The sequence below is a fragment of the Molothrus aeneus genome, chromosome 7, assembly GCF_037042795.1.
Source record: "Molothrus aeneus isolate 106 chromosome 7, BPBGC_Maene_1.0, whole genome shotgun sequence".
Lineage (NCBI taxonomy): Eukaryota > Metazoa > Chordata > Aves > Passeriformes > Icteridae > Molothrus > Molothrus aeneus.
The window spans coordinates 1,835,033-1,862,538 of NC_089652.1; the positions used below are offsets into that span (position 1 = coordinate 1,835,033).

The 27,506-nt window shown below is 46.6% G+C and overlaps 5 protein-coding genes across 5 annotated transcripts; all 5 read right to left on the reverse strand.

Moving 5' to 3' along the window:
* Positions 1-1,173: 1,173 nt before the first annotated feature.
* On the reverse strand, positions 1,174-6,340 carry LOC136558897 (UDP-glucuronosyltransferase 1A1-like). The gene is made up of 2 exons (XM_066553667.1): positions 5,489-6,340; positions 1,174-1,212 (listed from the first exon to the last, which is right to left on the reverse strand). The coding sequence occupies exons 1-2, from the start codon at positions 6,338-6,340 to the stop codon at positions 1,174-1,176; spliced, it is 891 nt and encodes a 296-aa protein (XP_066409764.1).
* A 161-nt stretch (positions 6,341-6,501) lies between these two features.
* On the reverse strand, positions 6,502-12,926 carry LOC136558898 (UDP-glucuronosyltransferase 1A1-like). The gene is made up of 2 exons (XM_066553668.1): positions 12,087-12,926; positions 6,502-6,510 (listed from the first exon to the last, which is right to left on the reverse strand). The coding sequence occupies exons 1-2, from the start codon at positions 12,924-12,926 to the stop codon at positions 6,502-6,504; spliced, it is 849 nt and encodes a 282-aa protein (XP_066409765.1).
* A 2,556-nt stretch (positions 12,927-15,482) lies between these two features.
* Positions 15,483-19,233, reverse strand: LOC136558899 (UDP-glucuronosyltransferase 1A8-like). The gene is made up of 2 exons (XM_066553669.1): positions 18,385-19,233; positions 15,483-15,545 (listed from the first exon to the last, which is right to left on the reverse strand). The coding sequence occupies exons 1-2, from the start codon at positions 19,231-19,233 to the stop codon at positions 15,483-15,485; spliced, it is 912 nt and encodes a 303-aa protein (XP_066409766.1).
* A 1,392-nt stretch (positions 19,234-20,625) lies between these two features.
* Positions 20,626-23,179, reverse strand: LOC136558900 (UDP-glucuronosyltransferase 1-6-like). The gene is made up of 3 exons (XM_066553670.1): positions 23,163-23,179; positions 21,200-22,082; positions 20,626-20,637 (listed from the first exon to the last, which is right to left on the reverse strand). Exons 1-3 carry the CDS (start codon positions 23,177-23,179, stop codon positions 20,626-20,628), a joined length of 912 nt encoding a protein of 303 aa, XP_066409767.1.
* A 489-nt stretch (positions 23,180-23,668) lies between these two features.
* On the reverse strand, positions 23,669-24,556 carry LOC136558901 (UDP-glucuronosyltransferase 1-6-like). Its single transcript, XM_066553671.1, has one exon. The coding sequence runs from the start codon at positions 24,554-24,556 to the stop codon at positions 23,669-23,671; it is 888 nt and encodes a 295-aa protein (XP_066409768.1).
* Positions 24,557-27,506: the final 2,950 nt, after the last annotated feature.

Consider the following 27,506-nt stretch of genomic DNA (forward strand, 5'->3'; position numbering starts at 1 on the left):
TCCTGCAGGGATCAGCTGAGCGCTTCCAGGGAAGGAAACCCGCAGCAACAGTGGTGCTTGCTCTGTACTTTGAAATTATCTGTGGCACAGCCCAACTGTGGATCTTTATTTTGTGTGCTGTGTGGTAAATGTGTAATTCCCAGTGTGATTAAAGGCTGCAGAACAAGCATGGGATTCCTGCCAAGTCCATAGAATCACAGGCAACTCCCATCTATCTATCAGAGGAACAGTAAAGGGTGCCCTAAGAAGGCAGAGGGAGCTGCACTTTGCTTCCTTCCCTCTGGCTGGAAATTGTGAGATGTGTTACATGCATGACATGCATGTTACTATTCCAACCAGCAGTGAGTCTCCTTCCCTCCAGGCCAGGACTGTCCCTTCTCCCTCTCTCGTGGAAAACTCATCTCTAGTTGACCCAAACCCTACAGCAGCTGTGGAACAGCTCTTTGAAATGGTTTCTAGCCTGAGAAGACTGAAGAGATGGAAGGATGATGCCAGGTTTCTGAGCAGACATTTACAAACACTCTTTGAGGGTGACTTTCCACAGAACATTTCAGAGCCTAATTCTGGCCTTGGTTTGATCCCTGACAAAGCACCCATGGTGTCCAGCAGTGGTGGAGTTGTGTGAATGCTCAGGTGGCCAATCCCATTGTACATGGGGATGTCTGTAAATTGTCACAGCTACCTCTGTACTTCAAGCTGTGTGGAATTGCCACATGTTGGGCTTTGTGATCCCGCCCTGCACCACATGACTCCTATGGAATATGAATGAAGAGAAAGCCAGGGCACCAAAAGTACATTCCCAACTCTCCAGGTTCTCCCCCAGAGAAGAAGAGTAAACTGTTCAGGAGGAACACTTGCAGGGCTCTTGCCAGCACCCTGGGGAACCCAAGCACACAGCACATTGGAGCAGTTGGTATCATGCACAAGGCTGCACCCAAACCCTCACTGCCAGTCAAGCTGTACTGGATGTGTCAAATCAGACCTGCTCCAGGCATCAGGGCTGGGATTTGGAGCCAGGAAAGAGTTTTTATCAGTCTCTAGGACATCCCACTGGAGCCGGTCATTAAAGGAACCCTACACTTTGTCTCACTGTCCACGAATTCTAACAATCTCTTTGCTGGTGGCATCAACAGCCCATCACAGACCTTCAACAGAAGACCATGGTGATTGCCTTCAATTGAGAAGCATTTCAAAGCCAAAAGGAACAGCTACCTACACAGGATGTGAAAAATCAGAAGTGAGAGAAAAACAGTTCCTTTCATGAGGATTCAGCTCACTCACCAGAAACAGAAACTCAATTCCTATTGCAACACAGAATTCCACCCTCCTGAACACAGAAATCAATCAAGGAACAGATTAAAACCAGTGTGACCCACCTGAGGCAGCTCCTTGTGAGCACAGTTTACTCCTCCAATTGGAATGATGTTGGGCATCAAAGGCCTTGGATAGTCGAGCACAAAATCCAACCTCAGGAGCCAAACAGAGCCCTTCCGTAAGAGATCCTGCACAGTCACCTCCCTCTGCAGGAACTTGGAAGCCAGTTTTGAGTAGGGTTCAAAGGCAAAATCACAGAGGAAAACATTTGGGATGTCAAAGAGTAGATTCTTCACCCGCTGAAGAAAAGTCATGTGGTCTGTAAGGTCTGTAAATATCCTGGGGACGTAGGAAGGAGGACTGGGACACTGAGTGGCTTCAAAATCTAACCCACATGGGATTCCTCGTAAGAAATAGACAGAAGGAAGGGAAAGATGCTCAGCCAGGATCACCCCACAGGGCACAAAAGGGTCTGTAAGGACAGCATCAAACTTGCTCTCCTCAAGGTACCTGATGAGCTCTTTGTTTTGCAAGAGCTGTTCACAGCTGGAGACCCCAAAGTTAGTGATTCTTTTCATACCTTCAAGAACATGAAAAAATCTTTCAAAGAAAGTTCCTTCTTCAAATGAAACATGAAAAAATGCCTGGAAATCTTTCTCCAACTCCTCCTTTGAGTAGGGGACTGAGAACATTTTCATCACAAAGTTCTTTGATGGTTTGATGTGCATGGAGACTTCAGGTGCCACCACAACCACCTCGTGTCCCCTCTGCCTCAGGATGTCCAGCACTTCCCGCATGCTGAGCCAGTGGCTCCCATCCACTGGCACCACCAGCAGCTTCCCAGCAGCAGCCAGACCCAGCAGGGACAGGAGCAGAAGCACAACTGGTGGAGAAGCCCTGAGCCCTGGGGCCATTCCTGCAGGGATCAGCTAAGGGCCTCCAGGGAAGGAAATCCTCAAGAGAACTGGAGATACCGTGCCAGCTCCGCGCTTTCAAATGATCTGTGGCACAGCCCAACTGTGGATCCTTATTTTATGTGCTGGGCAGTGAATGTGTATTCCCTGATATGATAAAAGGCTGCAGAACAAGCATAGAACTCCTGCCAAGTCCATAGAATGGCCAGATAACTCCCATCTATCTCTATCAGAGGAACAGTAAAGAGTGCCCCAGGAAGGAGGCAGGTGTGGCTCTGGGACTGCACTTTGGTCCTTTCCCTCTGGCTGCACCTTCTGCATGTTCAGGAGATGCGTCGCATGTAGGAAATGTGTCACATGCCCATCACCCTTGGGACCAGCAGAGGCTTCTCCTTTCCCACAATCAAGGCCTGTCCCCTCTCACTTGGAAAGCTCATCTCCAGGAGACCCAGACCCCATGGCAGCTGTGGAACAGCTCTTTAAGATGGTTTCCTGCCTGAGAAAACAGGAGAGGTGGAAGGATGATGCCAGGTTTCTTAGAAGAGATTTATGCACACTTGTGTTAGTTTAACACAATCTGGCTTTTAGTGGGGGCAGATAAGCCACAGAGGCTGCTTCTGAGAGATAAGCTTATCAAAGCCTCTACTCAGTCCAGCAGAGCCAATCCCTGAAGGCTCTGACAATTGACGCATTGGCTGACCCAATTTGGGAAGTTAGCGGCGGTTCTGAGAGGATATAACTAAGAAGTAGAAAATGCGTGCAAGTCTTCTTTCCTCCTCTCCTACCAGGGGTGTTGAGGGGGCCACTGGGCTCCTTCCCAGCCTGGCCAGGGCTGTGCCATAGGGTGTGGCCATCCCAGCACTGTGAGTGGCCACATGGCTGATACCATGCGCTCCGGTCAGATGTGCTCATGTGGCCAGGGCTACACCAGCACCATCCGCATGAGCTGTGCTTCCTTGGCCACGTTCAGCTAGCCAATGCTCTGTGGGCAGAAGACACAGGAGCAGTGGCAGCAGCTTTTCCTTTTTGGCACCCGGTGATTTGCGGAAGCAAACAAACTCCACAACTTTTGTGGAAGTTTTAAAGCTGGTATGTTTATTACAGCACTGGACACATGTGGGAACTCCAGATCCTTTTTTATCTCCCTCTCAAACACATATGCATGCAATTTCACAATAGGTTCGTACATATTCATTCTACTGATGAATTTGCCGCTAATTCTTCTTTATCGGAAAGAACTCCTGGGTCAGGTTGTCCTGCTCTGCCTGACCTCCCCCTCTCCCCTTATCTCTGTCCTTCGGCTGAAGCAGTTTCTCCAAGCATAGGGTTTTTTTGAGATCAGGCAGTCAGACTAAACAGCAAGCTACAGACTTAACTCAAAGATGCACATTTCACCTAAATCAAAATAGATTTCTACCCTGGAAAATTTCCACTCTGCCTCACCGGCATGAGGAGAGGCTCTGAGCAAAGCTGGTGGCCACCATTTGACCAGCAGCGAGGGGCATGGCGAGCAATTCCCCGATGCGGGGCCAGATCAGATCAACCTTTCAGTGCTGCAGGACTCTACAGAAACTTTTCAATTTATAGAACGTGAGAAGAAATGAACATACAGACAGCAATTCTCTCACGAGTCAGAGGAAAGGGAGAAGTGAAGACGTGAGGAGAACAACATGATGACACTAAGGTTGGTGAAAAGGAGGGAGGGGGTGGAGGAGGTGCTCCAGGCCTTGGAGCTGAGATGCCTCTGCATGCTCTGGTGAGGTCTAAAAAACAACAGTTTCCCTGTAATTTATGAAGTGCATGGGGGAATTCAGAGTTCACCTGCAGCCTGTGAGAAAGAGTGCTCACGCTGGAGCGTGTGGATGCTGAAAAGCTGTGATCTAGTGAGGAATTTGAACACAGAGAAAAGATCCTTGCTTCCAGCGATAGAAGACCCTTGCTTCCAAACTAGAACAGCTCATCCTTAAAAGACTACATGGCACGAAGAAAAATGACCCACGCAAACAGTTATAGGAAGACTGCTTTGCCCCTGGGAGGGACTCATGTTGTAGCAGGTGGGGCATGACTGCTACTCATGAAAATTAGAACCACGTTGGAGAAGTTCAGAGAACTGTTCCATGAAAAAGACCCCCACATAGCAGAACATACTCCTCTCCCTAAGCAAACTGAAGAAAGATTTTTAGAAGTGACAAACTGACTACAACCCTCATGTTTTGTCTCTCTGCATTGTTGGTGGGAATGAAAGAAGGGTGAGGGGTGCAGGGGAAGGTATTCAAAAAGTAGTTCTCAAGGTATTCAAAAAGTAGTTCTCATTATCCTCTCTTAATTCTGTTAATAAATTTTTCTTTATACCTTTTAAGTTTTGAGCCTGTTCTGCCCTTAAAGTGTTTCCTTCCAATCCCTACCTCAACTCATGAGCCCCTTTTGTCTTTCCTTTCCCTCTCCTCTGCTCCAATATAGCAGAAGAGAATGAGTAAATGGTTTTTTTTGTGGGTGCCTAGCTTCTAGCCACTGTCAAATTCTGACAACACTCTTTGAGGGAGGCTTTTCACAGAACAATTCAGGGCCTAATTCTGGCTTCCTTTTTGTCACTGACAAAGCACCCATGATGTCCAGCAGTGGTGGAGTTGTGTGAAAGCTCACGTGGCCAATCCCACTGTGCACAGGGATGTCTGTCATATGTCACAGCCACCTCCACACTTGGAGATGGGTGGAATAGCCATAATGTGGGCTTCATTATCCCAGCGCACATCAATCCTAAGGAACAGGACTGAAGAGAAAGCAAGGGCACCAAAAGCACTCACCCAACTCACCAGGTTCTCCCCTGGAGCAGCAGAGGAGGCTCTCCAGGAGGAACACTGCACAGGGCTCTTGCCAGCATCCAAGGGATCCCAAAGTTTGGCATCATCCCTAAGGCTGAACCCAAACCATCAGTGCCAGTCAAGGATTGCTGGACGTGTCAAATCAAACCTGCTCCAGGCATCAGAGCAGGGCACTCTGCTGGTGGAATCAATGTCCCATCACAGACCTTCACCAGATAACCCTGGTGATTCCCTTCAACAGAGCACTGTTTAAAAGCCAGAAGGAAAAGCTGTCTACACACAAAGTGGAAGTCAGGAAGAAGGAGAGATAAACGGTTCCTTTCATTAGGATTCACCGCACTCACCAGAAACAGAAACTCAGTACCTATTGCATAAAAAAATCCCCCCCTCCTAAACACAGAAACCAATCATGGCATGAATTAAAACAGTGTGACCCACCTGAGGCAGCTCCTTGTGAGCACAGTTTACTCCTCCAATTGGAATGATGTTGGGCATCAAAGGCCTTGGATACTCTAAAACAAAATCTGACCTCATGAGCCAAACTGAAGCCTGGCGTAAGAGATCCAGCACAGTCACGTCTTGCTGCAGGAACTCGGAAGCCAGTTTTGAGTAGGGTTCAAAGGCAAAATCACAGAGGAAAATATCTGGGATGTCATGAAGTAGATTCTTCACTCGCTGAAGAAAGGTCATGTGGTGTGTAAATTGTGTAAATCCCCTGGGGACATAGGAAGGAGGCTTGGGACACTGAGTGGCTTCAAAATCTAACCCACACGGGATTCCTCGTAAGAAATAGACAGAAGGAAGGGAAAGGTGCTTCGCCAGGATTGCTCCACATAGTAGGACAGGGTCTGTAAGGACGGCATCAAACTTGCTCTCCTCAAGGTACCTGATGAGCTCTTTGTTTTGCAGGAGATGTCCACAGCTGGTGACCCCAAAGTAAGTGATTCTTTTGATACCTTGGTACGCTTTAACAAATCTTTCCAGAAAAGATCCTTGTTCAAATGAAAAATGAAAAAATGCCTGGAATTGTTTCTTCAAAGCTTCCTTTGTGTAGGGGACTGGGTACATTTTCATCACAAAGTTCTTGGATGGTTTGATGTGCAAAGTCACCTCGGGTGCCACCACGACCACCTCGTGTCCCTTCTGCCTCAGGATGTCCAGCACTTCCCGCATGCTGAGCCAGTGGCTCCCATCCACTGGCACCACCAGCAGCTTCCCAGCAGCAGCCAGACCCAGCAGGGACAGGAGCAGAAGCACAACTGGTGGAGAAGCCCTGAGCCCTGGGGCCATTCCTGCAGGGATCGGCTGAGTGTCTCCACTCAGAAAGAGTTCCCCAGCTTTGTGATTTTAAGTGATCTGGTCTCTGATTTTTATGGATGGTCTTCAGACTTATTTGCATTTGGTAAATGTTTAATCCTGGACATGGCAAAGGTAGCAGAAAAGGTTAAGGTTCATCTTATCTGGCAGACACAAATCAGGGCCTGAGTTACCCTGGGAAACACTCCCCTCTCTCTATTGGAGGAACACTGGGTTGGAGGAACGCTGCCTGGTTATGTAGGGAGGATGTCAGGAAGTCCAAGGTGCAGATGGAGCTGAACTTGGCCAGGGGTGAAAATAACAACAACAAGGGCCACAACAGGAAGGCCAAAGGAAGTCTTCCCCCCCCAGTAAGCAAGACTAGGATGCTGGAAACAATGGACAAAGTAAAGGCTGAGGGACTCAAGAACTTTCCTTGCCTCAGCCTTCACTGGCAACCTCTCTTCCCACACCTCTTCAGTGGATGGATGGATGGATGGCAAAATGTGGCTGGGGGAGCAGAATTCCACCCAGTGTAAGAGAAGATCATGCGACCACTTGAGGAATCCAAACATAAGGGCACCTGATGACCCAAACTCATGGGGCTCCATGAGATGCATCTCAGAGTCCTGAGGGAATTGGTTGATGGAGTTGCCAAAGCATTCTCCATGATATTTGAAAAGTCCTGGCAGGTGAAATTACAGTGACTGGGAAAAGGGAAACATTGCACCCACCTTTAAAAAGGACAGAAAGGAAGCCCCAGGGAACTACCAACCTGTCAACCTCACCTCTGTGCCTGGAACAGACCCTCCTAGGAGACATTCTATGATTTAAGTAAATGAGGGATCTTTGAACAATTGGTCTACTCAAAAAAGCCAATTAATGAATCATTAATTTTCCAAACATTAATTTTCAGTGTAAGATAATTCCTCCCCTCCTGCCATTCCATATTGTTTTCCCTTTGCAAAAGATTAGAAAAAATATTAAATCTTCACACAGGAAATGGTCTGGATTCTTTACCAGTTTTATATTGTGACACTATGAGGAAGATGGAAAATTGACTATCAAAGTTCATTTCCCTGCAAGGCTTCTTTTTGGAAGGATGAAGTAGGGTCTGGAAGGAGGAAGGACACAGACATGGTTTTTGTCAGCTGTACTTAAAATTGAATCAAGAACTCAGAAATACCATTCTAGATCAGTCTGGGAAGTGTTTGCCCCTGGGCCATGAAAGCAAACAATATTAATGCACAGACAAGATTTGCAGACAAGCCCTAATCATGAAAATTATTGCACAGAAGTAATTTTGACAATAAAATCATTTAGTGTAGTGGTTGATAGCATACACCAAAATATTTTTAAGGACATTTATCAAACTACAGTAGCTCTAGGCACATCCTTTGTAGAGAAACTTTTGGGAAGGCAGCATAAAGCTCTTGCAGATGCAGATGCTGCCAGAGCAACCAGAACATTATCTACCATTTGGTGCATTATGATGCTTCATTTTTAAATTACGAAAGGGTAGGTCTATTAACCAAAAAGATTCTCCGTTTTTAAAAATCAATTGTGACATTAAAACAAATTCATGGACATAGTTATAGACACACAAAACATTTGCAAACAGCATTAAACATCCATATATTTTACCACGGCAATTACTGAACCTGAGATAATGGCTTTTTCTTTCCACAGTTTATACCTTCAGTAAAAATATGTTGGGAACCACTGGTGTTATAGATAAGTAATGTAATAATTGGCTCTCACAATTGAGAGATAGATGTAATGTGGATGTTAAAATGTATCGTAATGTTACAGTAATATGTCCTCCCATAGTCCGCTTTCCCCTCCCCCTTGTCATAGTAGTAGTAGCCTTAGTAGTGAGGGCATTTAGAGGAGGCTGGCTTGTTACCAGGAGGCAGGGCATATCAACACCTCACCTCCAGTCAAGATGTAAGTAAGTGATCTCCACCACTAGACGCAGAGAAAGAGTTGACTGACAAAAATTTTGGAGGCAATAAGGATGTAAAAGGCAGAACATCCATTTTGTAGATGAGCACGTGGCTGATAATCACTGGGGCTCTCAGTGCTGTAATTTTTCCTTATTTAGTCCTTTTATTGTATTTTTTGTTAAGGTTTAATAAACCTTTAATTTTTTTTAAAGGTGAGCAGTCATTTCTCATACTGGCATGGGATACTCAAACCCAAAATCTGTTCTTTCAAGCCAAATGGATCCATGGCTAAGAGCTCCTCCAGTGTTACTTGTCTGTGAAGAACATCTGAGCTCCAAAGTTTAAATGGGAAATAGGAAAAATGGCAAAGAAAGAAATCTATGAACTTGAGAGCTGAGTTTTCCACATGCTGGGTAAACACCATGTGGTCTGAGCTGTCCCTGAGTGTTTTTGGCATGAAGGAAGGCAGATCTGGACACTGAGCAACCTGCAAATCTGAACTGCAGGGAAATCCCTGGAGAAAGAAAACAGGACTGAGAGATGCAGAGCCAGGGTTTGTCTGCAGGATACAAGAGGATCCGTGAGAACTTTGGAGATACCGTGTCAGATCTTTGTTGCGCAGCAGACCGCCGCAGGAAGAGGCGTAGAGGTTGGAGGTGAACCGGACTTTTTTAAGCATAGCAGTAACTCTTTGACGAAAAGATTTTCTTTCAAAAGGATCATTCCTCTGAGAAACAACTGCTCATTTTGAAAATTTAAAAAAGGTTTATTAAACCTTAACAAAAATACAACAAAGGACTACATAAGGAAAAAGCTGCGGTGCTGGGAACTGCCCTCGTGCATACCACGTGGCTGGTGTGTCTTCAAGATGGGTGCTCGGTCTTTTATAGAGCACCCCTGGGGGGTGCATCAGCCAGCCCTGGCCCTCCCAAAGTCTGTCAGTCAGCTCTTCTTTGCCATTTATTGCTGGAGACTGCTTTCTTGTAACTGGATTGGAGGTCAGGTGTTGCCATGCCTCACCCCCAAGCACCAAGCTTTTCCATTCCCAACTGCCCCATGCAAGGGGCACATGTGCAGCCTTCTTTGTACCTGTCCTAGACAGCCCAGGCTGTCTGATGGCAACAATACAGGGGGGAAAGGGAACTATGGGGAGAACAGAGGACATCTAAACTACAATAACATCACTACACATCACTAAAGCTTTTCTAATATTCACACAATAGTTTTCTTTTAATTGCAAGAGCCAATCATCTCATTATCCATCTATAACATTCCCAAGGGAGCGCACACGTGCCCTCAGCTTGTCCCTGTATAACCACACTGGATAACTTTTGAAGCTGCAATATGCAGATGCTTCCATGCCCAAGTTCGCTTCCAATGCCATGGTGACAATTTGGTGGCCTTTCTGGCTGAGAGCCACCACCAGCAGGCGCAGGCTAAGCCAGTGACTTTGATCCATGGGCACCACCAGCAGCTTCCCACCACAAGCCGAGCACAGCAGGGACAGAAAAAGCAGAATCCCCACCAAAGCTGAGGAGCTGTATCTACCCACAGGAGCCATATTCCCAGAAATCCAAATTCTGCTCATCTGCCCCGACCTAGCATCTTTTAAATACAGCCACAGCTCACTGCCAGATTCCCATATTCCCCCTTAACGACCCAGCTTTTCCAGCAGAACCATTCACTGGTAACCATTGAAGGCATTGATGAGTCATTTAAGTGATTAATGAATTTGGGTTGGACGGAACTGGGCTTGGTAAGTAGGGCTCCCTTCAGCCCCAATCTGTGCTGATTGATGCTAGATTGAAAATAAAATCAGGCTTTGCCAAAAACAACCCTCGAGAATAGCGCTGGAACTTGGAAGTAACCAGGCTTGCTGAAACCAGGTACTAAAATACTTTATTTCTTTCCTTCTTTTTGAGAAGGATTTTACAGCTGTTCTGAAATGATTGGCAAGTTCATGTTTAAAATTAAAAAAGAGTGGGCCACTTTACAGCACAATATCTATGTAAACCCTTAGGAAGAGGCTCTGGGATTTACATATAGCTCAGCACTGGAGCCAGGAACACCACCGGGTACGAATTTAATCCACTGGAGAAGCAGAGGGTTTGCATCAGTAAAGGAAAACCACTGGGTTGAGTAGAGTCAAATACCCTACTCCTTGTTCTCATCCTGATCTATCTCTCTCCATCATCCTCAGAGAAGAGTTGGTTCCACGCTGGAGCTGCTCCATGCTTTTGCCTGCAGGCAGGATGTCCTGCTGCTTTCCCAGAGGATCTGCCTGGCTTTGTCCCTGAGGACCTGTTAAGCAGCTCTGATGGAGAGAAGAGACAGGAAAAAGCACTGCCCTTATAAAAGGGGGGCTTGATAACAATTTGAAAGAGACTTCTGTGGAAAAGCAGAAGAGCAACAGAAACAAACAACTCAATGAAGCTGAACTAGCAAAGCCCAATGGTAGGGAAGGTTGGCTCTGAGGAAGGTGTGAAAAGCAAATCTCTTTTCTTTTGAAGTTTCAGTCATTCATGTTAACAAAAGCCTGTGAATTTCAGCGAAGAGTGGTGCTAGGCTAGAAGAATCTATTCTAAGGGCTTTGGAAAGTCTGGCAAGTGAAAAAAGTTTGAGGGAAGAAGAGAGGAGAGTTTGTTTTTTTTTTAATAATGTCCACAAAGATAAAACTTTTTAGGAAACCAAATGATGTATTGCTGAGAGAGCAGCATGACACTAACTACAGATGCAGCACTGCTGAGGAGAGTTCCCTTCTCCTTCATTCCTCTTCCACTTAATCCCTGGCTTCACATGAGACCATTCCACTGACAGCACAAGCAAGCAACAATACACATCACATACAGCAAGAAGCTAATGTACATCCTGAGCACCAGCGAGCTAATCAGGGGCTTTTTAGACCACAGATTCCCCAGCAACGACCCATCAAAATCTCCCCATCCTAACTGGATGTGTCCTAAAATAGCAGCTGAGATTTCAGCTGGTTTTCATGGGAACTCATAGACCAAAACCTTCACAAAATATAAGCCTTTGACTCAAAAACTTCTGGTACATAACAGAGAACATGATGCTCTTGCACATGACCTAGTGAGGTATTTTTCTGACTAAATAAGCAGCTAATGGTCTTGAAGAAATATTCTCCTGCCTTCTACGTGAGGCAAAGAATTATTGGAAGAGGTGTTATAATCCACCAGCCCATTTGTGGCATTAATTCCTGCCTGAGAATTTCTGTGCCAGATTTCAGATGGAATTAAACACAGTATAGCACGTGATGCCATCACCAAACAAAATCCCCATGTTGGGCAGACCAAAAGAAAGGAGCTGGAATTCCATCTTGTGTTCCTTGTTTTTTATGTGGATTGGCTGTACAAAAGGGATTAAACTAAATAATATCTGTAGGTAGAATTCCAGAATGGTTTGGATTGAAAAGGACCTTAAAGCTCATCCCCTTCCACTTCCTGCGCCATGAGCAGGGACACCTTCCGCTATCCCAGGTGGCTCCAAGCCCTGTCCAATCTGGCCATGGACACATCCACAGGTGAGGCAGTAACAGCTTCTCTGAACAACATGTGCCAGGGCATCCCCAACCTCACAGGGAAGAATTTCTTCCCAATATCCTGTCTAATCCTTTCCTCTGGCAGCTTAAGGCCACTGCCCTTGAGCCAACAGCTCAGGCTCTTGGAAATAGTCTCCCTCCAAGAGAGAGATAAGATTCATCCCTCTCAAACACCTCCCTTGGACCATGCAGCTGTGTGAGTGTCACAACCCCTCCCAGGTTGCCAGCCACTGACCTGAGATAAGGGCTTCTTCTTCTCTCCACAGTGGATGCCTCCAATGAAAACCATGTTGGGCATGACAGGCATGGGATACTCAAAGACAAAGTCGATTCTCCTTAGCCAGATGGATCCGTGACTTAAAATCTCCGTCATTGTCATGGGTTTTTGGAGGAACTCTGAGGCCAGCTCCTCAAAGGGAGAATAGGCAATATTGCAGATGAAGGACTCGGAAAGGGCAATCAGGAAGTTCTTGACCCTCTGGGAGAAGGTCATGTGGTCGGTGTTCTCCGAGAACATGCGTGGGACGTAGGACGGCGGGTCCGGGCCCTGAGCCGCGCGAACCTCCAAGGCACACGGAACCAGCCGCAGGAAGAAAACACTGGGGATGGAGAAGTGCAGGGCAATGATCTGCCCACAGGGTGACACGGGATCCGTGAGCAGGGCATCGAAGTGACCCTCTCCAATGTACTTCAGCAGCTCTTGGTTGTGCAGCAAGGACTTGCACGAAGCATGAAAAAGGGCTCCGCTCTGCCGGTAATCTTCCAAACGCTTCCAGAATCTCACCAGGAAAGGCTCTTGGCTGAAAACCCTTGCACTGAAGTAGAGTAACTGTTCTTCCATGTCTTCCTTCGCCAATGGCACAGGGTAGGTTTTCAGTTCGTAGACATCCGAGGAATCGATCAGGATTTTGTTGTCCGGTGCGATGACCACGATTTGGTGCCCTCTCTTGCTCAGCTCCATCAGCACTTTTTTCATGCTGAGCCAGTGGCTGCCCTCCATGGGGATCACCAGCAGCCTCCCGGCAGCAGCCGGGCTCAGGAGGCACAGCAAGGGCAGCAGCAGTGCCACCAGCATGGTGTGAGCCGTGCAGAGTGGAAGCCTGGCACCAGAGAGGCCAGGAGTGCTCTGCCAGCTTTTGTATCCATGCTCCACCTCAGCCCTTTTGAGTCTCCTCCCATTTGGGGTCATCATATCTTTGCACCAAGGTCACAGAAAGCAATCAATGATGAGGGAGGGTTCAGGGCAGGCTGGGACTTCAAAGGTGGCATTGCGTGAGTCAAGAAAGGTGTGTCACCCTTACACACACCAAGCTGAGGTTATTGGCTGAATGGCACCTTCCTCCCTCAGCAGGACCCCGGCTTTGTGGCACTTCTTGCCACCAGCACACCACAGCCAAAGGCTGATGGCAAAATGCAGGGAAAATCCATGAAAAAATGCACCCACAGAGTGGCTGGGCAGAAACACTGCTGAGCCCACATGGGAGGCCTGTGCCTATCAAGAGAGCACAGAAAGGACTCTTCTCCATCGCTGCCACTGAAGGCTGACAGGGTTGTCACAGACTGAGATAATCTTGCATTTTTAAAAGCATTTTCTTACCTAATGAAACTGATGCCAGTAGTACAGTGAAACATAACTTACAGTAAGGATTCAATGAGGGATCTGTGTGCCAGTACCAGGACTGGAGTTTTGCCTTTTTTTTTTCAATAGTCAAAACCAAATTGCATCCCTGAGAAAAAAAAAATTTCCTTAAATTAAACTGGCATTTTTTAGGAAGATAAGTAGCAGAAAGTCTTTCCTCATCTATCCACAGAACTTGCAGCTAACTCCTTATCCTATCAGGTATAAAACAACATTGCAAAAGAGCATTTCACCCTTGTACCCCAGATAACAAAGACCAACAACACCTCTCTAGTGCACAAAGTCAGGAATCGTTCACGGCCAGTGAGGGGTCAGTTCATGACGAGTGTTGGGTCAGTTCATGACCTCAACCCTGTGTCCAAGTCCTTCTTGGTTATAAATTGCTGGGGTTTAATGCTGGTGATAACCTGTCCTTAAAGCCTATAAGCAGGTGAACACAGGAAACAATTTCTGTCTCCAGGGCAATCTGGCCTTGAAAATCTTGCTGGATTTTTTTTCCCCGTGAAGTTTCTGCAGGTTCCTTCCCAAACCTGGTGGGAAATCCTGGACTTTGCTGAGAACCTGCCCTCCAAAAGGAGCAGCAGCTCCATCACCCATGCTGATCCCATCTTGGTAGTTTACAGCCTGGATTAACTTCATGGGCATTTTCAAACAGCTCAGAGCAAGGAGATGCACAGAAGACAGGCCACAACCTCAGACAAGGCTGCCAAATGAACACAGGAAGGTTGGTCCACAAAAGGAAGGTGTCCTTGTGATGAGAAGCTGCTATCAGCACAACGTTTTCCTGTTCTTTTTATAAATGCTGCTGGGACTCCCAGCATCCTCAGTCAGGAGAAACAAATCCTTACAGCCTGAGGCAAAGGTATTTGTCTCATGACACACAAAGGGTGCTGGGACTGCCCTGACTAGCTCCACTCTGTCACTCTGGACATGGAGGAACCACCCTTAGACATGGAAAACCAATTTCTGGAGAGGCCCAGTGCAAGAGAGATGGGAGATGGCACAGATTGAAAGCAGGACACTGAAGGGACTTACAAATAATTCTCAGTCAATGCAGGAAATCTGGATGCAAACACTTCATTGCAGCTGTTGTGACAAGAACTGACCAAATTACCTTGGAAGTTGCTGCTTGGTGTGTTTTCTACTCTGGACTCAAGTGGATTTTCATTGGCAACAGCAGTTGGCTGAAAACAGCCAATACAAGTTCATTTCCCTTGACTATAACAGAAAAAGTCTCTTGACAGGGTGGCCACACTTCCTTACGGACTCCACAGGCTCCCTACTTTTTGCACCAGACCATCAGAGCAAAAACTGTGGGAAAAGTGAGGCAGCAAGAGGAAGGGCAAGAGAAATCAGAGATAAAGGCAGGACAAACAAAGAAAGAATTAAGTTCTTAGATTAGCACAGGATCAGCTGAGGTCAGAGTTAAGGTAAGTAATTGTTATTGAGAAAATAAACAGCCAGGCTCATTTTTCTGATAAGGAAGAGGTAAGTTTGTGTTTGTTTTTTCATGATGAGTAGCAAAGGGCACATGGACCTCTCTCAGCTCTGAAGGGTGTGGTGCTTGTTTCCAGCTCCTGTTTTATGTGCAATTGAGGAGCTGAGGATTCCAAATGTGAGATAGCCAGGTGCCTGCTTGGAGGAAAGCCTTCCCCATTGCAATAGGAAAGAGCATCAAGGCTTGGGTGAGCCAGGACTGCAGGTTAGTTTTCCTCTCAGAAAGGATAAAGCTTGTTTGGGTTATTCCAGGGAGTCTCTTGGAGCTGGCAGGGAGTGATGGAGCAGCTCTGCAGGCTTTGGGCCCCTCATCCTGCCATTGCTTCAGCTCCAAGAGGAGCTAAAACTTTCTCAAACTGTTCACCTGTGAGTGGGACTGGCTGCGATGTGTGGATTTCTTTCTGAGTGGCACTAAGGAAAGAGAGCAGCAAACAGAAACCTCAGCACCACTAAAACTACAGCAAAAGTGTAGGTTTCATCCTGGAAGTGTTGGTTTCATCCACTGGATTTGCTTCCCTGCTGTGAGGTGAGATTGCAGACCAACTCAAACTCTGGGTCCTGCAAGCAGGAAAAGGTTTCTCAGCCAAAAGAGTGTGGGGCTGATGCCCAGAGAAGCTGTGCATCCCTGACAGTTTCCAAGGCCAGGCTGGACAGGCTTGGAGCGAGCTGGGCTAATGGAAGGTGTGCCTGCCCATGGCAGGAGGTGGAATGGGAAGAGTTTTAAAATTCATTCCAACCCAAAACAGCCTGTGATTCTATGTAATTTGATTCCCCTGGTTCCTGAATGATGGATCAGGCTTATCCATGGAGGAGTCCTTGTGTAACTGAACCCAGACCCTTTTTTTGGTGCTAAGCAGCATCTGGGAAATGCAGGTTGGTGGCTGCTGACAGGAACCTGCCTGATTCCCCCTCAGGTTTTTTAGGGTTTTTTTTAACACTGTGGAGATACACTAGCTTTAGAGGAAAAACAACCCATACAAGCAAATACATGAGTTGGAAAGGAATAGAAATTTTTGTGAGAGCAAGAAGCAAATCGTAGAACACAGATCATTTCCAGGGCAGCTGTTTCCTAAGCCATGAATAGAAACCTTGGGAACATGGAGAGGGTTTTAAAGCAGGATCTGTGCTCTTAAGCCCTGTGCTGGTGAGAAAAAGGTGTTTATTCAGTTACACTTGGTCTTTACTTGAGTACCTACCTACTTAAACCTGGGGTTAATTAAATGTTTTCAGTTGACCAGTTTAAATAAGTACTGGGAGTTTAGGTGAGAAAAGAACAGAGAGACATTTGGGAGGTGGCTGTAGCTTAAATTCCTGAACTTTGGTTTAATCTAATAATAGAAACATATCAAATCATAGTACCTTTGTTTTTCTGAGCTGGCTAGAAAAGCAGCTTTGCACTAACTTTGGCTAATGATGAAATTGTCACCAGAGTGTCTCAGGGCTCACAGTTTGAGTTGATTTGCAATGTCACCATGCCAGCCTTCAGGTACTTCTTAGAGCCAAGATATTGGCTCTGATTGCTGCAAGCCTTGTGTTAAACTTCCAGACACTTGAGGGGTTGGAAACTTGGGATTTCTCTGCCTGTTAATGAAGGTGTAATTGCTGTTGAGACAACTCCCCATGCAAAGTGCAGGCCAAGACGAAATCAGCCTGAGGCAGCTTACACAAGGTGTAAATACAGTTTGTGGTCCCCCAGGCCCAGCCCTGTGGTCTCATGTTCTCCCACAACCTCTGTGATGATCCTTACACAATTTAGGATTGGATTCCCAGCTGGATAAGGTAAGTAGGGCCAGTTCTGCACAAGCCTGAGCTCCTTCAGCTCAGAGCAGCTCCTCCATGGGACCACATCACATCCAGCAGAGAGGAGCTCTTACCTGGAATGAGACCACTGTGCCCCATTGCCCTGCCTGTGGAAAACTATGGAAGCGGTGTAAGAAAAAGGCCTCTGGATTCCTTGTCTGAGGAAGAAGCTGCAATTTGCATCTCCTCCTCTCTCTCCTCTCCCAGTAATCCTTTTTCTTTTCTTACCTGTTGAGCAATGGGTTCAATCCTCCCATAGGATTATGTTTCTGAGCAGCAATGACCAACCCAGGGTTTTACTGGCATGTGGGAACAGGTAGATTCCATTACCCCCTGTGACTCAATTTACTCTTGTTTACACTCACCTGCTGGGTACTATTCAAAGTGAAATAGGAGAAATTCCTCTGCAGTCTGTAGAAAATGCAGCTAGAAAAGAGCCTGAAGAAAGGATAATTACAGAAGATTTTTCCAGGTGTGGAACATGTGATTTTCACCTGACAGGAGTCTGAAGACAGGAGCTGGCAGGAATAAAGTGAGGGCAGGAGGTCTCTATCCTTGTAGCAAAGTTATGAATGCTTTGCAGCTCTAAAACCTTCAGGATATAAAAGTAAAAACTTCTATTCTGGAACCAGCAAGAATTTGCCTCTTAAATCTCAAACTGATGTCACTCTTGTCAGCCTAACGAGATAGAATGCCTTACATTTAATTTTCTACTTAAGAATATTATTCTTTGCCTTCTTTATCAAGTTTAGAAAGCTCTCCATCAGCCTGTCAAAGAGCATCAAAGAAATCTGAAAGAGGAAAGAAAAATCCCACCCCTCCAGCTCCAAGACATTGTGCAGAGATATTGCGTGACCAAAATTCAGAAGTGAGGGAGCAATTTCCTGGGAAAAGAGATTTGTGTCCTGCTTTGTGCCGGGATAGAAATGGCCAGTGTTACCATTTTACACATTGCATGTTGACTATTACAATAGATTTAGATTTCTAGATTAGCTTTAAGACCCTGCAGAACAATTCTGGTAAAAGCAGATGTCAAAGTATGACAACTTACCTGAGTTCTGCATTCATGAGTCTTTCACCCAATCCATGACTCTAAGATTATTTCTTGCCATTTCAAGGCGACATTTATATTTCACCCCCACAAACAGGAGTAACCTAACACAGACAGCCAGTTTGGAAATGATTTGTCATGAAAATACAACTAAAGTGAATCAACTGATGCTGCTGAGCCTGGAGGTAAAAGCAAAAGATGACTCTTGGATTTTGATCGGATAAAAGAAATAGATGTCAGATGCCATTAAAACGAAATCAAAACTGGATCTGGTTGGTGGTTAAGACACATTCACTGAGGACAGTAATTCCCATCTGGCAGAAGAAATCCCTTTCTTGTTTGGTTTGTCACAAAACCCTCATCAATTCAAGTAAGTCCCTATCAAGGTTGTTTGATTTCAGCCTATGGAAACAATTACTCAAACCTGCATGAATTAAATCATTACCAGAAATAAAAAAAAAATAGGAAAGAATACAGATAAACTTGCTGAAACAACAGAATGACTTTTCATTGGGAAATGTACAATTTTAGGCAAAGGAACATTACCTTAGGCAGAGGTTTCTTCTTAGCACAGTTGATGCCCCCCACAAAGACCATGTTGGGCATCACTGGCCTGACGTACTCAAACACAAAGTCAAACCTCAGGATCCAAATGGCAGCCGAGTTCACCAGGTCCATCAGGGACACATCCCTCTGAAGAACTTCTGAGGAAAGCTTAAGTGCTTCCCCATAGTAAACACTGCAGTAATCAAGCTCCAGGAGGGAAATCAGGGCGTTTTCCACCCTCTGGAAAAAAGTCATGTGATCTGAGTTGAAGCTGAAGAGTCTCGGGATGTAGGACAGAGGGCTTGGGCACTGTGGGGCTGCAAAGTGCAGGTTGCAACCAAATCCCCTCATGAAGAACACAAAGGGAAGAGAAAGATGATGAGCCAGGATAGTCCCACACATGAAGATAGGATCCGTCAGGATGGCATCAAAGCCGCTTTGGTTGAGGAACCTCAGGGTCTCCTGGCTGCGGAACAGGTCCTTACATTGCCCAAAGAATGTGCTGAAAGTATGCACTGAGGCGTTGTACATGGCCAGGGCATTGAGGGGGAAAGGCTTCTGCGTCAGGTGCACGGCCACGTATTCCTGGAAGGCATTATCCAGCTCTTCCAGGGTCTGGCTCACCGGGTGCGTGACCACCTTGTAGGCCTGCGTGGTCTCCATCTGCCAGCTCACCTCGGGGACCAGCACCACCACCTCGTGTCCTCTCTCGCTCAGCTTCTCCACCACTTCCTGCATGCTCAGCCAGTGGCTTCCCAACATGGGCACCACCAGGAGCTTCCCTCCCTCTGAGAGGCCGGGCAGGAGGAGGAGGATGGAAATCCAGGCACAGCAAAGCCTCAAAGCCATGTTGCTGTGGTCGCAGTAGGGGCCCTGGAAGAGATTTCTCCTGCACGTTGTAGCCTGAAGATGCTTTGGAAAGCAACTGAAGGATGATTTGCCTACTTTTGTAGCTGTGCCCCACCTCAGCCCTTTTGAGTCTCCTCCCATTTCGCGTCATCAGAACTTTGTGCCAAGGTCACAGAAAACAATCAATGATTAGGGAGGGTTCAAGGCAGGTTGGGACTTTTAAGGTGGCATTGTGTGAGTCAAGAAACGTGTGTCACCTTCACAAATGCCAAGCTGAGATGATTGCCTAAGTGCCACCTTCTTTCCTCAGCAGGACCCTGGCTTTGTGGCACTTCTTGCCACCAGCACACCACAGCCAAGGGCTGATGGCAAAATGCAGGGAAAATCCATGAAAAAATGCACCCACAAAGTTGCTGGGCAGAAACACTGCTGAGCCCACATGGGAGGCCTGTGCCTATCAAGAGAGCACAGAAAGGACTCTTCTCCATCGCTGCCACTGAAGGCTGGCAGGGTTGTCACAGACTGAGATAATCTTGCATTTTTAAAAGCATTTTCTTACCTAATGAAACTGATGCCAGTAGTACAGTGAAACATAACTTACAGTGAGGATTCACATGAGGAATCCGTGTACCAGTACCCAGGGTTTGGGTTTTGCCTTTTTTTTTTCAATAGTCAAAACCAAATGGCATCCCTGAGAAAAAAATATTTTCCTTAATGCAAACTCGCATTTTTTAGGAAGATAAGTAGCAGAAAGTCTTTCCTCATCCATCCACAGAACTTGCAGCTAACCCCTTATCCTATCAGGTGTAAAACAACATTGCAAAAGAGCATTTCACCCTTGTACCCCAGATAACACAGACCAACAACACCTCTCTAGTGCACAAAGTCAGGAATCGTTCACGGCCAGTGAGGGGTCAGTTCATGACCAGTGTTGGGTCAGTTCATGACCTCAACCCTGTGTCCAAGTCCTTCTTGGTTATAAATTGCTGGGGTTTAATGCTGGTGATAACCTGTCCTTAAAGCCTATAAGCAGGTGAACACAGGAAACAATTTCTGTCTCCAGGGCAATCTGGCCTTGAAAATCTTGTTGGATTTTTTTTCCCCCATGCAGTTTCTGCAGGTTCCTTCCCAAACCTGGTGGGAAATCCTGGACTTTGCTGAGAACCTGCCCTCCAAAAGGAGCAGCAGCTCCATCACCCATGCTGATGCCATCTTGGTAGTTTACAGCCTGGATTAACTTCATGGGCATTTTCAAACAGCTCAGAGCAAGGAGATGCATAGAAGACAGGCCATAACCTCAGACAAGGCTGCCAAATGAACACAGGAAGGTTTGTCCACAAAAGGCCAAATGGAATTTACAGGAGATATCCATACCCAGGACAGCTTAAAACCTCATTCAATAGTCTAGAAGAGAAGGGGAGGATGAACTGGAAGAGGATTATTTCTGGGGTTTAGATATTGACACCTTGACAATAAAGAATGATGGAAAGGAATCAATCTAGGGGATGCCTGTTGTAGAAAATAGGCAAACTCTTCATTCCTATAACCTTCACTGTGGATGAAAGGAGAGGGGATAAATGGACAGTGCATGAGACAGCTGGGAGAGGAGGATAGCAAAGTTCTTCTGGTCAACAAATGAGACTCTCATTTGCATAAAAGCGACATGTCACTTAAATTCTCCTAATTAAGTCTGATAAGGCTTTAGGTCTGGCAGGATGTGATATATTCTGATATATCTGAATGCTGGGTCACCATTTCTGTATCATGCAGGATTTCAATCTTTGAACACCAAGCTCTTGTCAGTCAGGGTTTGATGTAAGGATGGGAGTGACATCCCTTGCCCAGGGTGGCAGCGGGATGGAATGAGATAATCTTGAAGGTCCCTTTCAACCCAAACCCACTCTGCCATTCTATGATACATTTATACTTTGCCTTTTCCATATAAAAACAAAAGAAAATGTTGTACCTGAGACAGTTTTTTCTTCTGAACACAGTTAATGCCTCCGATAAAAGCCATGTTTGGCATCACTGGCCTCGGGAACTCAAAGACAAAATCGTATCTCATCAGCCAGAAGGATCCACGGCTCAGGAGTTCTGTCACGGTCACTTTCTTTTTGAAAACCTCATATGCAAGCTCTTCAAACTTATCATAGATGGGTTTACAGTAGAAGAGCTCCAGCAGATCGACCAGCACGTTCTTCACCCGCTGGGAAAACGTCATGCTGTCTGAATTATCCAAGAATAACCTGGGCACATAGGAAGGAGGGCTTGGACACTGGGTAGCAGCAGAATCCATTCCGCAGGGAAAGCCCCGCAGGAAGTAGACGGAAGGAAGGCCAAGATACTCAGCCACCAGGGGCCCACACATCAGGATGGGATCTGTGAAAATCAAGTCAAATTTGCTCTCTTGCAGGTACTGCATCAGCTCCTCGTTCCGCAGGAGGCTCTTGCAGTTGGTGAAGAAGACCGAGGAAATTTCTATCGTGCTTTGATACGAGGTCAGAACAACATTCCAAACAGACTGTTCAATAAAATGGGCATGAACAAAGGCCTTGAGCATTTCCCCCAAGTATTCCTCTGGGTAAGGGATTGGATAGGCTTGGACTGTGTAATTCTGAGGCTCCTCTGACTTCATATACAGACTGGTGGAGGGTACAAGCACAACAACCTCGTGTCCCTTTTGCCGCAGTTTCTCCACTACTGGGCGCATGCTGAGCCAGTGACTTCCATCCTGAGGCACCACCAGGATCTTTCCACCTTCAGCCAGGATTAAAGACAGCGTCAGGAGGAGAAGTATCCAGGTGCCTCGGTAAAAAAGAGCCATTTTGGTGGGAGTGATCCAGAGGGTTCTGCTCCGCAGGGATCAACGCACTCCTTTATACCATGGTCCGTGCAGAGTAAGCAGGGAATTTATTGGCTGCAAAAATTAATATTTAACTTCCCAATAAGGGTGTGATTATCCTGTGATTTTGCCTGTGTTTATGGAAAGGAAGGGAAGCCGTGTCCATAGAGAAACTTTTGTACTTTCTGTTAATGTTTAAGCTTCAACCACTGTCAGCACTAAGACACTGTCAGCACTGAGTCTGTGACACCAAGAGCAGGGATGTCGTGTTGCAACAATAATCATGGTTAAAACCATTGACCTGGTAAATACATGGCGAGAATACAATAAAAATACACCCAGCAGAATGGATGCAACTCCATTCCTGAGGACACGAGGCTGATGTTGAATTCCCAGCCCCTGGAAGCAGCCAAACCCACACCTCTTACAAAGATGTCACTGCCACCAGGATGTATCAGGCAATCCCAAATCTGAGCACAACGATCCCCATTGGCTTTTTCCTCCTGGCACTACAGCAAGGAGTGAACTAATGGATAGGTTCAGGGCAAACAAAGGGAAAGGAGGCCGGCACAGGGACACAAAGAAGGAGTTTTGGTCTTTGGTTGCTGTCTTGAAAACCCGTGTCATGTATTGTGAGCAAAACAAAATCGAGGAGAAGGTGTGACACCTCCCACTAATGCCACTTCAGGAAGGTTGTCTCTTTGTGCAAGTGAAAGCAATGCCAGAGCAAAGCCTTTTGGAGGGTGCTAAGAAAGAGATAAGAGGGGTCTAAACTAGATAAAGAGTTTACAGCTGTTTATCAGCTGTCAAAGAGCATCAAAGAAATCTGAAAGAGGAAAGAAAAATCCCACCCCTCCAGCTCCAAGACATTGTGCAGAGCTATTGCGTGACCAAAATTCAGAAGTGAGGGAGCAATTTCCTGGGAAAAGAGATTTGTGTCCTGCTTTGTGCTGGGATAGAAATGGCCAGTGTTACCATTTTAGAGAATGCATGTTGTCTATGAAAAATAGATTTAGATTTCTAGATTAGCTTTAAGACCCTGCAGAACAATTCTGGTAAAAGCAGATGTAAATGTATGACAACTTACCTGAGTTCTGCATTCATGAGTCTTTCACCCAATCCATGACTCTAAGATTATTTCTTGCCATTTCAAGGTGACATTTATATTTCACCCCCACAAACAGGAGTAACCTAACACAGACAGCCAGTTTGGAAATGATTTGTCATGAAAATACAACTAAAGTGAATCAACTGATGCTGCTGAGCCTGGAGGTAAAAGCAAAAGATGACTCTTGGATTTTTGATCAGATAAAAGAAATAGATGTCAGATGCCATTAAAACGAAATCAAAACTGGATCTGGTTGGTGGTTAAGACCCATTCACTGAGGACAGTAATTCCCATCTGGCAGAAGAAATCCCTTTCTTGTTTGGTTTGTCACAAAACCCTCATCAATTCAAGTAAGTCCCTATCAAGGTTGTTTGATTTCAGCCTATGGAAACAATTACTCAAACCTGCATGAACTAAATCATTACCAGAATATTTAAAAATAACAAAAAATACTGATAAACTTGCTGGAACAACAGAATGACTTTTCATTGGGAAATGTACAATTTCAGGCAAAGGAACATTACCTTAGGCAGAGGTTTCTTCTTAGCACAGTTGATCCCCCCCACAAAGACCATGTTGGGCATCACTGGCCTGACGTACTCAAACACAAAGTCAAACCTCAGGATCCAAATGGCAGCCGAGTTCACCAGGTCCATCAGGGACACATCCCTCTGAAGAACTTCTGAGGAAAGCTTAAGCGCTTCTGCATAGAGACCATTGCAGTAATCAAGCTCCAGGAGGGAAATCAGGGCGTTTTCCACCCTCTGGAAAAAAGTCATGTGATCTGAGTTGAAGCTGAAGAGTCTCGGGATGTAGGACAGAGGGCTTGGGCACTGTGGGGCTGCAAAGTGCAGGTTGCAACCAAATCCCCTCATGAAGAACACAAAGGGAAGAGAAAGATGATGAGCCAGGATGGCCCCACACATAAAGGCCGGATCCGTCAGGATGGCATCAAAGCTGCTTTGGTTGAGGAACCTCAGGGTCTCCTGGCTGTGGAACAGGTCCTTACACTGCCCCAAAAAAGTGCCGACAACATGCACTGAGGCGTTGTACATGGCCAGGGCATTGAGGGGGAAAGGCTTCTGCGTCAGGTGCACGGCCACGTATTCCTGGAAGGCGTTATCCAGCTCTTCCAGGGTCTGGCTCACCGGGTGCGTGACCACCTTGTAGGCCTGCGTGGTCTCCATCTGCCAGCTCACCTCGGGGACCAGCACCACCACCTCGTGTCCTCTCTCGCTCAGCTTCTCCACCACTTCCTGCATGCTCAGCCAGTGGCTTCCCACCATGGGCACCACCAGGAGCTTCCCTCCCTCTGAGAGGCCGGGCAGGAGGAGGAGGATGGAAATCCAGGCACAGCAAAGCCTCAAAGCCATGTTGCTGTGGTCGCAGTAGGGGCCCTGGAAGAGATTTCTCCTGCAGGTTGTAGTCTGAAGATGCTTTGGAAAGCAACTGATGGGTGAATTTGTTGAACTCTGCTCTTTGATGTTCCCGTTGTTAATGATTCACTGCTTTGCATTGTGGGTAGTTTATTTTGCCTTTTCCCTCCTTACTTGGAAAGCCAAGATTTGGTGACCTCTCCAATGCTGAGTCACTGGAGTTCCTCGAGGTTCCATGAGCTCCTCACCGTGCTACTGGGATCCCTCAGGACTCCTCATCTTTGTTGTGCCTTGTGTTCCACCTTGGCCAGGAGCCAGGGAGGCAACGTTGGTGTGAGCAACCCCCAAGCCCCCAGGAACAAATGAAAAAGAGCCTCTCTGTGTTGGAGACACGGATCCTCAGGTGATTCCTCCAGGGATGGAGCAGGAGACCCTCAGGACAAGGCTCAGGGCTCTTCTGAGCTGGCAGGAATCTCCTCAGTGCCAGGGACACCACAAAGAGGTGCTGACAGAGGCTGGCCTCTCTCTCTATAGCCCAAGCTCTCACTTGACAGAGTTGTTTCCCAGCCTGGGAGGTGGCCCCTGGCTGGCTGAAAACTCCTCCCCACCAGGATTCAGACCAGCACTAAATGAGTTTTAGCAGCCACTGGAGGCTCAGGTTTCAGACCTGACTCAGCAAAGGAGCAGGTTCAGCACAGACGTGATTTCCCCGGCTTCACAGCATTGCCACTGATGGCAAAATTAAAAATATTGCACCCCCGTATATTCAGAGCCATGCAGCCTCCATCCCTCAGGCACACAAGTTCTCTCCTCTCCCTTCATGCCATGGTCAATGCACCACAATGAACTGCATGGTCTCAAGCTTTTCCAGGGGAGGTTCAGAGGGGATATTTGTGTCAGTCTGTTATTTTACATTTTATTCCTTTGTAGTAGGTTTAAAATATTCTTTTTTATAAGTTTGCAATGGTTCATTCCATGTACCCTATTTGGCTTCCCTGATGGTTCAGTCCTGAGTTGCTTACCCCAAGATTTTCCCGCCAAGTGCATGGCAATGCCTCTGTCTATCAAAGGTAGCACAGCCTTTTGTTCTGGAATGTTCCCTGTCCTTCATCCCTTCCTCGAAGCAAGATTGGATCGGAAGGTTGGCTCTTCCCCCTTGTTGACATTACCCATGAAGGTAATGCCTTCCTATTGGTAAAACGTTGTGTCCTCCCCTTATTCCCTCCCCTCCTCAAAAGCAGGTTTTTTTCCCCTCAGTTATTGTCACTTGTCCCTGACTCCTCTGAGGAAATAAACCTTCCTGGAACTCACACAAGTGATCCCTCTCGATTCCTTCACCTCAGTCCCTCGTAGGGTTTAAAATGTAACACAGTATGGTAATGTAATGATTCTTAGAGGCTGTATGTAAATGCTATAGGACTTGTATATTGTACTAGATTGGTTAGTGAGAATTGGAATATTCAACACAGAAGAAGATTTATTGTATTGTAACAGGAACTTCGCTCTCTTACACTTCTGCTCTCTTACGCTTCTGCTCTCTTATGCTTTTGCTCTCTTACCCTTTTATGCACTTACCCTCTCATCCTCTCTACCCCTCTCTTTCGGGCCTGCTCCAAGCTGTGGCTGGCAGCTCCCAGCAGAGCCCTACACCCAGGCCCTTTGCAATAAACCCCAAGTTCCACGACCTGGCTGCAGAGATCTCTCGTCTCCGTCTGTGCCGACCGTCCTACCCCCCAACGCTCGTACAGGTTGCCTGCAGCTGAGAACTGCTTGGGAGCTCAGACAGGTGGACAGTCTGTGCCGAGCAGGACTGAGCTATCCGGATCCATTGCATCCTTCTGGGGACACCCCGAAACCTGGCTGGAGGTCACATAGGGTACGGCCTCTCTTGTGACTGCCCATTGGTCTCAGGGAGTGAGCTGGCCGGAGAAAACATTCCCTGTGACCGCAGCCTGCAGTTACAGGTATTAGGAAAGAAAAACCTCACTGGAAGAATGGCTAAGCAATGGAATAATTTGCCCAGGGAGGTGGTGGAGTCGCCATCTCTGAAGTGTCCTGGAGGAGCCTGGATGTGGCACTTGGGGACATGGCTTAGGGGTGATGATGGCAGTGCTGGCGTGAGGCTGAGACTGGGTGATCCTGGAGGTCTTTTCCAGGGTGGATGATTCTGTCAGGTGCAGGCTGGCCCATGCCAGGCTCAGGAATGATTAGGGAATACTCAGGAGGGAATTATTAGGGTAGCTACAACACACCGGCCAAGGCTGGAATAAATCCATGACTGGAGATCCCAAACTACCTCTTATAAATCCATGAAAATAGATCCCCAAGCCCCTCTAATAAACCCATGGCAGGAGATGTCCAATCCCTCCAATAAATCCAGTCAGAGATGCTGAAACTGCTCTAATAAATTTATGAAAGGAGGTCCCAAATCCCTCTAATAAATTCATGACAATAAATGACCAGGCCCTTCTAATGCACGCATGACAGGCGATCTCCAAACCCCTGTCATAAATCCATGATTGGAGATCCCAAAATCCTTTAATAAATTCATGGCAGGAGATCCCAAACCCACCTAGTTTATCCATGAAAATAGAACCCCAAACCCTTCTATCAAATCCAGAAAGAGATCACCAAACCCCTCTAAGAAACTCATGAGAAGAGAGCCCCAAACCTCTCTAATAAATCTGTGCCAGGAGATCCCAAAACTTTTGCAGTAAAACCATGGCAGGATATCCCAAATTCCTGTAATAAATGCATGACAGAAAACAAGAGTTTGAAAGAGGGAGCTGATCTTTGTAAAATGCCAGGATGGTTTGTGTTGGAAGGGACCTTAAAGCTCATCCCATTCCACCCCGTGCCATGGCCAGAGCCACCTTCCCAGGTAGTTCCAAGCCCTCATCGCGTGTATCCTGGAACACTTTCACGGATTGAAGTCCCACAGGTTGCC